This window comes from Eumetopias jubatus, unplaced genomic scaffold (assembly GCF_037043125.1).
Source record: "Eumetopias jubatus isolate StellerSeaLion01/CBP00866 unplaced genomic scaffold, mEumJub1_p1.0 scaffold_2, whole genome shotgun sequence".
In the NCBI taxonomy this organism is placed as follows: Eukaryota; Metazoa; Chordata; class Mammalia; order Carnivora; family Otariidae; genus Eumetopias; species Eumetopias jubatus.
The window spans coordinates 172,637,874-172,651,005 of NW_028274808.1; the positions used below are offsets into that span (position 1 = coordinate 172,637,874).

At 38.6% G+C, this 13,132-nt stretch overlaps 1 protein-coding gene across 1 annotated transcript in view; it reads right to left on the bottom strand.

The window, feature by feature from the left end:
- Positions 1 to 13,132, bottom strand: part of DTHD1 (death domain containing 1) — a 60,570-nt gene that overhangs the window by 31,696 nt on the left and 15,742 nt on the right. Inside the window, 1 exon segment of the mRNA XM_088021351.1 lies at positions 7,360 to 7,524. Coding sequence (XP_087877477.1) covers positions 7,360 to 7,524 — 165 coding nt within the window.

Below are 13,132 nucleotides of genomic sequence, written 5' to 3' on the forward strand. Positions count from 1 at the left end.
ATAGCATTTATAAATAGCATTATCTTAGTATTATAAATAGAAAGTCTAGATTTTTTTTAAGTTGGAATTTCATTGCTGCCAAGATATAGCACTATATTTTGAATACCCCTTGAAAAAAATTTTTAAAAATTTTAAAAATGGATAAGCAGCACAAAGAAATTTCACTATTCTACTTTTTTTCTCCCACATTGGCATATTTAGAGAAGTAAAAGCAAAATTCATTTATTGCATTTCAAAATTATGAAATCAACCTTTAGTTGACATTTTGAGAACCTCGTTCTCTTCAATATATTATATAATATAGTTCCTAGAAGACCTTGGAATAGTAGCTGTTCAATAAATATTTGCCATATGAAGAAATATAGAATTTACTTATGTTACTAGCTATACCTTGTAGCAATATATTTTCTTCTCAATGAGGGGAATTGGAATATTTCTCAAAGATGACATAGAAAGTACAAATGTGGAAATATATGCTTTTGCTTAGAAAATATATGCTTATGCTTAGAAAAGTCAGATGAGTAAGTGAAAGGCTAGCAAAATAGAGAACCAGAAGAATTTTGTAAGAACCACTGGCTCAGGGTTTTCCTGTATTTTAACACATCTCCACCACCTCCACCTGTAAGCCACCACCATCCCATGCTTGGTTTATTATAATGGCTCTTTAACTCATCTCCCCAATTCTTCTTTTGCCTCTGAGATTATAACTGTGTTGAGAATCTATTCTACAACTCAGATCATGTGACTCCTCTGTTAACAAAATGGCTCCCCATTTCCCTTGGAATAAAAGGCCAACTCCTTGCTATGACCTTCAAGGAATAGTCAGTACTCACCTCCTCTCCTACAACAGTCCTCTCACTTCTCATCCACCCATTTCAGCCTCCTTGCTGTTCCTCAAACAGAGCAGGCACACATATGCCTCTGTTCCGTAGCACTTGTAATACCTCAGGCCAGGACAAATTCCCCTGAGATAGGATGATGGCTCCTTTCTCACCTTCTTCAAGTCTCTGCTTAAATATCACTTTCTCATAAAGGTCCTCCTTCATAAGTCTATTTAAAATGGCAACTTTTTGCCACTCCCTCTGAGACTCTTGATGTCTTTTCCTTGCTGTATTCATCTATAAGGCACTTCCCTCCCATCACACTGTACATTTTATTTACTTATTTGCTTCTCTGTCTCTCTCCAGTAGAAAAAATATACACAAGGGCAGGAAATTTTATTGAATGAATAAAAGGGTGCTCATTCTAACATCCTACACATATTTCTGGGAAAGACACTTCCCTGGGCCAAAGGGCATTCAGGGCAACTTTGACACACACAGACCTCTTTAGGAATTACTAGATTTGATGGGTCATGCTAAAGTGTCATTATATCAAATTTTATCTGCCCATTTCCTGGCACTTTCTGGATTTTGTGAGCACTGGGGGTTTAGATGACATGCAATAGGAAGTCTAAGTGACGAATTAACAGCTCTAACCTGGAGAATGAAAGTATATATTCAGAAGGATGCCAAAGGCTAATATAAAAAACCCAGGGGAGCACCTATCTTATTTTCTCTTAGAAGGAGAATGAAAGTACATGTCCCATGATCTCACTCAAAAGAATCATCTCTATTCTATATAAATACATATAAAATTTTTGACATTTCTCAAAAAACAGTCATCTAAATCCATTAAAGTTTTAAATACTTTTAATTGCATAATTCTATAATGTTAATGTCTTCCATTCTTCCAACAAATACTACTTCTAACTGTCAGGCACTGTACTAGGTGCTGGGGATTGACTGGTGCCCACCAACAGAACAGGACCTGCTCTCAAGGGACTGTAGTCAGAGAAACAGATACTGATCAAACAATTAAATGAATAAAAAAAGATTGTCTCTATGGCCATGTACACGAAAGAGAAGTACATAAAGATCTGAAAAAGTAAGATAAGAACTGACATAATCAGGAAAGATGGGAACACTCTTCTAAACATGATCATCAAGGTGAGGTACGAAAGTACAGTAGGAGGTAACTGGAAGTGGGTGGGGTGGATGGGTGGGGAGGAGAGCCCTCTAAGCAGACATTATCTGAATTGTATGTCTTTGAATGTCAGAGAAACTATCACAGGCTCTAATGAAAGGAGGAGGTATCAGTGTTTTCCTGGGAATCTTGCTCTTCTTAGATGGCGAAAAATCCACTGAGGCCCCAATCTGAGCACAGGTCTCTAGGAAAGGCAAAGCAGATGCTATCTGGCATCCTGTCTGATTCATTTCCCTCGCGTGAAGATGAGTTCTTCTCCATCCCCTACATGGAGAAATTGCCAATATGCTGGCCTCCTCGAGCACTCTTATTTTAGTTTATGCTCCCCCTCCCAATTACAGGCAATAATACACTCAGTACCATTGCTGATAAGAAGCACAGTAACTCACTCCTGTTTAGGGCACTAGGTAAACACAGCTGTTGTCCCCAGTGTTACAGGAAAATCACTGGCCTCGTTAGTTTGGGTGGGGCACTTCCAGTTTTTGACTATCTCTTCTTAGAGAGATTGTCTGAGGGTGGAAATGTGGTTTCTGCTTTGGAAGCCAAGTAGAAAGGGATCTCTTCTACCTTCCTTCCTCTCCCTCCTCACCCTTCCCTTTCCCTTTTTCTGATACCCTTGTCACTCACTCACTAAGTCCTGCCAGTTGACTCAGTTGGCTGGGACACTGAATGTGGAAGTGGAAAAGACAGTTCACGTTGGGACACTGTGGGCCTCATCTCTGAGATGCCAGAAAAAGGGCAGCCTTAGCTTCAAGCTGCATCATTTTTGTGACAACAAAGAGCCAATGGTGCTTGGCTTAACTTCCAGAATCAAAGAGAAAATAGGCATCATTAAAAATCAATGAGATCGGGGCGCCTGGGTGGCTCAGTCGTTAAGTGGCTCAGGTCGTGATCCCAGGGTCCTGGAATAGAGCCCCACATCACATTCCCTGCTCAGCAGGAAGGCTGCTTCTCCCTCTCCCATTCCCCCTGCTTGTGTTCCTTCTCCCGCTTTGTCTCTCTGTCTAATAAATAAATCTTAAAAAAAAAAAATCAATGAGATCCGTATCAGTTTATAAGTGAACCGAAAATATTATTCAAGTCAAGTCTATCACAAGATTCCTGGGCCAGAAATCCCCATAAAACCCATGCCTGACTTCTCCCCTACCCCTGGCTTTTGCATGCATACCTGTTAGATTCTATTCCACATCAAGGAAAGAAGTTACAGAGGGGAAGTGGTTGAATTAGTAAAAAAGAAATCACTGGAATGGCAACTTCTCCAAAAATCTTTTTTTTAAAGATTTTATTTATTTATTTGAGAGAGAGAATGAGATAGAGAGAGAGGAGAGCATGAGAGGGGGGAGGGTCAGAGGGAGAAGCAGACTCCCCGCCAAGCAGGGAGCCTGATGCGGGACTCGATCCCAGGACTCCATGATCATGACCTGAGCCGAAGGCAGTCGCCTAACCAACTGAGCCACCCGGGCGCCCTCTCCAAAAATCTTTTTAATCTCTTCTCTCATACAGCTGTTTTCTCTGTGTTCTCCTTTTTCTTTCTTTTCTCGTTCCCTTCATCTTCTTTTACCTCTTTTTTTATCTATTCCCCCACTTCTCCCCCCTTATCCTGCAACCTCTCATATTCATTCGCGCTGTTTTTCTTAGTATTGTCATATATTCACCCATTTACTGCATACTATTGAAAGCTCTTGATGTACCAAGTTCTCAACGTACCAGGCTCAGAGGTACACAGCAAGAGAGACATAGTCATCAACCTCATGAAATTTACATTCCAGTGCAGAACATAAGTATATGAATGAAGAGTAAATAAACAAATAAATAAAATAATTTCAAACTGTGGTAAGATTTATAATGGAAGCAAAAAAGCACCAGATAAATATGCGGATGAGAGGTAAGCAGGGTATGTCATCTAGATCAGAGAGAGGTTCTTAACCACTTCTGTGCCATGGACCCTTTTGGAGTTTGGTGAAACCTATTGATTGCTTCTCAGAGTAGTCTTTTAAATATACAGGAGCACCTGGGTGGCTCAATCTTTGAGCGTCTGCCTTCAGCTCCGGTCATGATCCCAGCGTCCTGGGTTCGAGCCCCGCATCGGGCTCTCTGCTCAGCGGAAGCCTGCTTCTCCCTCTCCAGCTCCCCTTGCTTGTGTTCCCTCTCTTGCCATCTCTCTCTGTCAAATAAATAAATAAATAAATAAATAAATAAATAAATAAATAATAAAATCTTTAAAAATATATATATAAAATAAAATAAGTGGAAGTATAAATAAGATAATTATACTGGAATATAGTTCTATTCACACATCTCTTAGGAGTCCACCGATCCCAGGTCAGATTCTTTATAGGACATCAGAACAAGTTTAGTTATTATTTTAAGTAAAATAAGAGATAATTGTAAGGTTTTAACAATGGGGTAATAAAGTACGATTTATATTTTTAAAAGATCACTATTGTTCCTGTGTGGAATTAGATTTCGTGTGGCTAATAGTAGAAGCAGAGGAGTATTTAGGAGGCAACTGCACTGGTATGTGAAAGCACTGATCACAAGCAACACCCAAGGAGAGAGCCATTCTCATCCAAGCGTTCTTCAAAATCAAGCATGCTGATAACCAGATAGTTAGATTCATGAGTGACGTTAATGAAACTCTTAGCAGTCAGGAAACCATTCAAACCAGACCAAATTCTAAACAGATGTTCGTGGATGAAGCAATCATCCAGGCTCAGATCAGCTCTAAATATGGCAGCATACTTTTTATATATATTTCTTATTAATTATGTTATGTTAATCACCATATGTTCCATCATTATTTTTTGATGTAGTGTTCCATGATTCATTATTTGTGCATAACACCCAGTGCTCCACGCAGAACGTGCGCTCTTTAATACCCATCACCAGGCGAACCCATCCCCCCACCCCCCTCCCCTCTAGAACCCTCAGTTTGTTTCTCAGAGTCCATAGTCTTTCATGATTCATCTCCCCCTCCAATTTTCCCCCCTTCATTCTTTTTTTTTTTTTAAGATTTTATTTATTTGACAGAGAAAGACACAACGAGAGAGGGAACACAAGCAGGGGGGTGGGAGAGGGAGAAGCAGGCTTCCCGCTGAGCAGGGAACCCTGTGCGGGACTCGATCCCAGGACCCTGGGAGCATGACCTGAACCGAAGGCAGACACTTAACGACTGAGCCACCCAGGCACCCCTCCTCCCTTCATTCTTCCCCTCCTGCTATCTTCTTCTTCTTCTTCTTTTTTTAAACATATAATGTATTATTTGTTTCAGAGGTACAGGTCTGTGATTCAACAGTCTTACACAATTCACAGCGCTCACCATAGCACATACCCTATGTCTATCACCCAACCGCCCCATGCCTCCCACTCCCTACCACTCCAGCAACCCTCAGTTTGTTTCCTGAGATTAAGAATTCCTCATATCAGTGAGGTCGTATGATACATGTCCTTCTCTGATTGACTTATTTCGCTCAGCATAACACCCTCCAGTTCCATCCACGTCGCTGCAAATGGCAAGATCTCATTCCTTTTGATGGCTGCATAATATTCCATTGTGTGTGTGTGTGTGTGTGTGTATATATATTTATATATATATATATATATATACACCACATCTTCTTTATCTATTCATCTGTCGATGGACATCTTGGCTCTTTCCATAGTTTGGCTATTGTGGACATTGCCGCTATAAACATCGGGGTGCACGTACCCCTTCGGATCCCTACATTTGTATCTTCGGTAGTAGTGCAACTGCAGGATTGTATGGTAGCTCTATTTTCAACTTTTTGAGGAACCTCCATACTGTTTTCCAGAGTGGCTGCACCAGCTTGCATTCCCACCAACAGTGTAGGAGGGTTCCCCTTTCTCTGCATCTCCGCCAATATCTTTTAAATTATACTTTAACTAGCATTACCAAAGAGTATTACTTCAAACTATGGAAGGGAAAGATAATCAAGATCATCCATTTACTACCAATGGGACAAAGAATACATGTCATAATTAAGTGGGGGTTAATATTTTTATCTCTGTCACTGTGTGGTAAAGACTGTTGTGAATGGACCCTGTTATAAGTTAAATTTTGTCCCCTCTACTCAAATTCCTGTGTTGGAGGCCTAACCCCCAGTACCTTAGAATGTGACCTTATTTGGAGATAGGGTCTTGACAGAGGTAATCAAGTTAACGTGGTCATTAGGTCCAATATAACTGGTGTCATAAAAAGGGGAAATCTGGACATAGAAATATGCATACACGCGGAATGCCATGTGAACATGAAAATGGCCATCTATGAGCCAAAGAAGGAGGCCTGGAACGGATCCTTCCCTCACAGTCTTCAGAAGGAATGAAACTTGCTAACACCTTGATCTTGGACTTCTAGCCTCCAGAATTATGAGACAATACATTTCTGTTGTTAAATCCACCTAGTTTGTGGGACTTTATTAAGGCAGCCTGGCAGACTAATACACACGTCTTTCTCTGGGCTGGATCACTACGCCCTCACACATTTCCCCCAACTCTTCTCCAGAGAATTGCCCTACAGGAGCCCCCTCAGCCAGAGCATCCCTGCACCCACGGACAAGGACTGACTGATGCAGGGCTGTAAAGCCAGCCTTCTTGGTCCTCATGCTCCAGAGCTTTCCTCAGGTATCAGGCTGAGGTAAAACTTCTACTGAAACCAGAGGTTTTCTGATCTTATTCCCTTGCTCTACTTGTTTCTTTCATTCCCTTATAGGATTCACCTAAATGTTCTCCCTCAATAAATCAATAAATTCTCATCTTAGACTCTGTTTCTGACCCAAGACAATTATAGATGTAAGATCTTCCATTTTAAAATAAAAGCTATCTTTAGCCATAGGATTGTCTTCTCTTTATGAATATCTGCTCCTCATGAGCTGGAAAACTGTCGAAAACTCTTTTCATAATGAACTGTCTAGAAAACATGGAAATGAGAAAGCAAAATGAGGACACAGAAATAATGAATTCAGTTACATATACATAGTTATGAGATGAGCATGGTATGAACAGTAAATTACTGTCTTTATGGAATTTCATAAATAAAGGTGCTATTTTAAAACTATTTGGGAGTTAAAAGAAAACTTAAACAATACATCTAAGTTATGAGTGGTTTCCGAAAGCACTTATTAAACTCTCATGAATGAAATTATAGGTAGCATATTCATATCAATTCCGGTTTACATTTTAAGCACACCCTGAAGAGCTATTGATACTCTTATTTGAGGAATAAAAATTTAATCCTATAATTCCATTTCTGTAAACATCAATTATAAATCATCAGGATATAATATCGTCAACTTTTATTGTTTACTATTGTATTACCTCTCTAAATGTTCACACAATTCAAATGATATCAAGCCACTCTGCATGTTTCTCACTACCACATCATCCAGCCCAAACCAACCACGGTCTTGGCCTCTGAATCCCAGTAATTTCAAAGATTCACAGGCATTGGTCCCAGGTTTTCTTATGGAAGCACTTTTTGTCCTATACAATGGTAGCAGAAGAGAGACTGGTAAAATCTGTGTGGCACAAATCTTATTTAATGCACTCATTCTTTCATTAAGTGAATAATCCAATAACAATACATTAAGTATATTCCATATGCCAGGAATTATGCCATGCTCCAGGAATACAAAGATAAGAAATATATAACCCTTCTCTGCAGAAGCTCATGGTATTACAGTGTTACCAAACACAGGACAAGGTGATCAGTGTGGTAATTAAGGGAAAGTGCAGGATGGTTTAGCAGCAGAAGGAAGATGCTCAGGGAAGCTTGCAGAGTGAAAATATTAATATTTGTGATGAGCTTCGGAGAATGAGAAGCATTTTATTACTGGCGAAAGAGTTAAGGGAAAACCCCAAAACATTAATAAACTCGCAGGTGTGAATCCAGATGCTTCAGAAGAGCCGAGAGTAGTGGAGGAGGCTGATGGGTAAGACCACAGACTCAGGAGCAAGACTGCCTACTTTAAAATCCTGCGTGAATCTGCATTTTACTAACTATAAAACCACGGGAAGGTATTTGATCTCTCTGTATCATCATTTTCTTATTTATAGTATGAGAGTAATAACAGTATCTATGTCACAGAGCAAAGTTAGTATTTGTAAAGCGCTTGTAATTGTAGTAAGCATTAATGGCATTAATATTCTCATCCTACTTCCTACAGATACAGCCAGTTGGCTTTCTTGCACAGTTCTCCTTCCTTTTAAACCTGCTCCACACAAATGCTCCGAAAGGGGCAGTTGTATGTACCGTGTGCTATGTTCCACCAGCAAGAGCGGAACTGACTCATAGTAGACGAATTTTCAGCACCCTACAAATTTTATCCTTTTTCTTTAGAATTTGTCTAAGAGGTTCAGAGATTATAACTTGTCACTGTCGTCCTTTAGCCGCAGTGCCCTGGGTTATGAAAATAATAAGCACAGGTATTAGTAAGAAAGGGAAAATAGAGGAGATGCTAAAAGAGAAAAGGAGAAAAATCACGTTGAAAGAATTCATGTAGTCCTAGAGATGGAATGAATAGTCTTACAATAAACTTCTCTTTTCCTGAATTCACTTAAATGGAGATCTGTTCCTCACAAAGGAAAAAAAGTCCTCGATACTGAACATCTTGTAGGGGGAAAGAAATGGTCTAATAAGGCTACTACTCACAAGGGTTTCAGAACCATTTTAGCTATCTACTAAGAACGAAGACCAAGTGTGAAACCCACATCTTTATTTGTAAATAGAATTAGTTATGGCGGGGCGCCTGGTGGCTCAGTTGGTTAAGTGCCTGTCTTCAACTCAGGTCATGATCTCAGAATTCTGGGATCGAGCTCTGCATCGGGCTCCCTGCTCAGAGGGGAGTCGGCTTCTCCCTCTGCCCCTCACCCTGCTCTTGTGCTCTCTCTAACTCTCTCTCTCTCAAATAAATAAATAAAATCTTTAAAAAAAAGAATTAGTTATGGCTTTAAAACCACCTTAATGTTTACAGGTTGAGCTGTCCTATAACCCATAAATTAGGAACTAAGCCAGATTTAAAATGTCCACTCTGAAAACTTTAGACTCTACTGATTCCTTCAGGGAATCAACCAACTTAAAATAAGGAGGATAGGGAAGAAATAGCGTTTAGTTTTGGGGTTTTGTTTTAAAACCACAAATAGAGTAAATTTTGTAATCCCTCGAAGTTAATAATTTATTAACATAGGAAGATATACTAAAACTGAATCCCAAACTTTGATCATTTACTAGAAACTTAATTAAATGTTTCGTTGATTTCTTTTTCTGATGACAATTCTTACTCTTTTTTCTACCAATAGCTTAAATTTTTGTGGGGACCTGCAGGTTCTCAGCTGTAGTGGAAATGACCCTACTCCCAGGTCCAGGTGGGTGTAAAACCTGAGCCAAATAGTGCATTTGGCATTCATTAATACAGTTTGCCAAAAAATTCCATTTTTCCCCATCCTGAGCACATTATAGGATTGCACCTCCTTTTTAAATTTTTTTTAATTTAAATTCAATTAATTAACATATATTATTTGTTTCAGGGATACAGGTCTGTGATTCATCAGTCTTATATAATACCCAGTGCTCATTACAACATATACCCTCCCCAGTGTCCATCAGCCCATTACCCCACCGCTCCCAACGCTCCAGCAACCCTCAGTTTGAGTAAGATTAAGTAAGATTAAGAATGTCTTATGATCTGTCTCCCTCTCTGATTTCGTCTTGTTTCATTTTTTCCTTTCTTCCCCTATGATCCTTTGCCTTGTTTCTTAAATTCCACATATCATTGAGGTCATATAATAATTGTCTTTCAATCATTGACTTATTTTGCTTAGCATAATACCCTCTAGTTCCATCCACATCATTGCAAATGGCAAGATTTCGTTTTTTGATGGCTGCGTAATATTCCATTGTGTATGTATATATATATATATATATATATATATATATATATATATACCACATCTTCTTTATCCATTCATCTGTAAATGGACATCTGGGCTCTTTCCATAGTTTGGTTATTGTGGACATTGCTGCTATAAACATTGGTGTGCAGGTGCCCCTTCGGATCACTACATTTGTATCCTTTGGGTAAATACCTAGGAGTGAAATTGCTGGGTCTTAGGATAGCTCTATTTTCAACGTTTTGAGGACCCTCCATACCATTTTCCAGAGTGGATTGCACTTCCTATCCCCCTATCGTTGAGGGGGGCCATATGACTAGTTCTGGTTAATGAATGGTGAATGTCACTTGGAGACCAAGAATTTAATTGCTCATGCAGATCTACCAAAGCTTTTTCTTCTGCTACCATGACAGCAGCCAGAAAGTAGTTGCCTTTCAGCCTGAGTCCTGGAGTAAGGATAACCAAGAAGCGGACTGCCTTTGATGGTAACACAGCATGTGTGAGATATAAAGATTGTCATCAGCCCTCGGGAATTCAGGTTTTTGTTAACATGCCATAACCTAGCCTAGCCTGCCCTGTATAGTGCATCATCCTTCCGGTCCCAGTGATCTGTTCAGTGATGGGTTTGTAGCTGGTTTAGAGTGAGAATAACTCTCAGGGTCTTTATGCATATCCATGGGACACCTTCCCCTTTTCCACTGAACTTGGAGGTATCAAGATGTAGCTATCTTGCCAGCATGAGGGACAAGCCTGTCAGAGAATGGAATTGGCACAGAGGTTGGCAGAAATAGAAGAGAGAGACTAAGTTCTTTCTGGTTTAAGAGGAACGTAAAGATAAATATATCCCCAGACTTTATTTACATGAACCAAATAATTCCTTTCTCCTTAAAATTTCGAGTTTGCTTTTCTGACACTTAAAATGAAAAAAACCCTTAATGATATAAAGATCAAAATTAGATTCCATTTTTTTCCAGCTTTATTGAGATGTAACTGACATATTGTATAAGTTTAAGGTGTACAATGTGATGATCCAATACGTGTATATGTTGTAAAATGATTATTATAGTAAAGTTAGTTAACACATCCATCACCTCAAATTTAGACTTTGATATGATAATAGATATACCTCATCTTGAAACTAAATGATTTGGCAGCATCCTTATTTATCCCAGCTGTTCTTAACAACTCTGCAAATAAACTCTTCCTTCTATATATGCTATTAGCAAACTTTCACATCTAGTATTGCCTAGCAATACTATTGAATAGCACTTGATCACACTCCACAGGACATTCTGATGTATTAGGAGTTCCATAAAACATAATTAACCTTTATTAAATCAATTTGTTTATTCAAGAATAATTAACCTTCCTATTTCTTGAGTTGAAGACTTTTTCCATATCAAAATTCCAGGCATTAAGGGAATTAATTGGCCCATTTAGGTTCAAGTGTTCAATTATAATTAACAGGGACATTGAAAAACGAAAAATCCCATTATGTCCACATGGATATAAAGAACAATTTCCAGAATTTGTGACACAATTCCCAACAAATAAAGTGGCTCGGCAGACAAAGCAACAGATGTCCACTCCAGACTGCCTTTCTGAGGTCTAATAGTGCCCCGACATATTTTTCCTAGATAATTGCCTTAAGGCCACACAATTAAGAGATACTCAGAAGATTTTTCCCAAGATAAAAAAAGATCTGTTCAAAGGTTCCACAAGTAGAAATAGACATTGCTGGGAACTTTTCAAGGATAGTTTCTTTTTTTTAATTCTTTTATTTTTTCTATAGCAGTTTTGGGCTTACAGCAAAATTGAGAGGAAGGTACAGAGATTCCCTATTTAGCTCCTACCCCCACATATGCATAGTCTCTTACATTATCAATATTCCCCATCAAAGTGGTACTTTTGTTATAATTGGTGGACTACATTGATACATCATAATCACCCAAAATCCATAGTCTACATTAGGGTTCACTCTTTGTGTTGTACATTCTATAGGTTCAAACAAATATAAAATGACATGTACCCATCATCATAGTATCGTGCCAAGCATCTTCACCACCCTAAGAATCCTCTGTATTCTGCCTATTTGTCCCTCCTTCACTCCAACCTCTGGCAACCACTGATTTTTTTACTGTCTCCATAGTCTTGCCTTTTCCAAAATGTCCTACAGTATGTATCATATGGTATGCAGCCTTTTCAGATTGGCTTCTTTCACTTAGTAATATGCATTTAAGATGCCTCCATGTCTTTTTTGGCTTGATAGCTCATTTCTTTTTGGCACTGAGTAATTTTCTATTGGATAGATGTTATCTATCCATTCACCCACCGAAGGACATCTTGGTTGCTGCCAAGTTTTGACAATTACGAATAAATTTTCAATAATATCTATATGCAGGTGTTTGTGTTGACATGTTTTCAACCCCTTTGGCTAAATACCAAGAAGTGCTTAAGATAAGAGTATGTTTAGTTTTGTAGGAAACCAACAGTTTTCCAAAGTAGCTGTACCATTTTATATTCCTGCCAGCAATGAATAAGAATTCCTGCTGCTTCACATCCTCACCATATTTAAGGTTGTGTTCTGGATTTTGGCCATCCTAATAGATGTGTATTGATGTGTCATTTTTGTTTTAATTAGCATCTCAGTGATGACATAATATGGAGAATCTTTTCAGATTCTAATTTGCCAACTATATATCTTCTTTGGTGAGGTATCTGTTAAGGTCTTGGGACCATTTTTTAATTAGGTTTTTTGTTTCTTATTGTTAAGTTTTAAGAGTTCCTTGTATATTTTGGAAAATAGTCCTTTATTAGATGTATCTTTTGAAAATATTTTCTCCCAGTCTGTGGCTCATCTTATTTTCTCGATATTGTCTTTCCCAGAGACAATTTTTAATTTTATGAAGTCCAGCATATCAGTTATTTCTATCATGGATTGTGCCTTTGATGTTGTATCTAAAAGTCATCACCATACCCAAGGTCATCTAGGTTTTCACTTATGTTATCTTCTAGGAGTTTTATAGTTTTGCATTTTACATTTATGTCTATAATTCATTTGGGGTTAATTTTTGTGAAGAGTATAAAGTCTGTGTCTAGATTCATTTTTTTGCATGTGGACATCTACTTGTTCCAGCACTTGTTTTCTTCAGAAGACTGTCTTTACTCCATTGCATTGCCTTTTCTCCTTTGTCAAAATAAG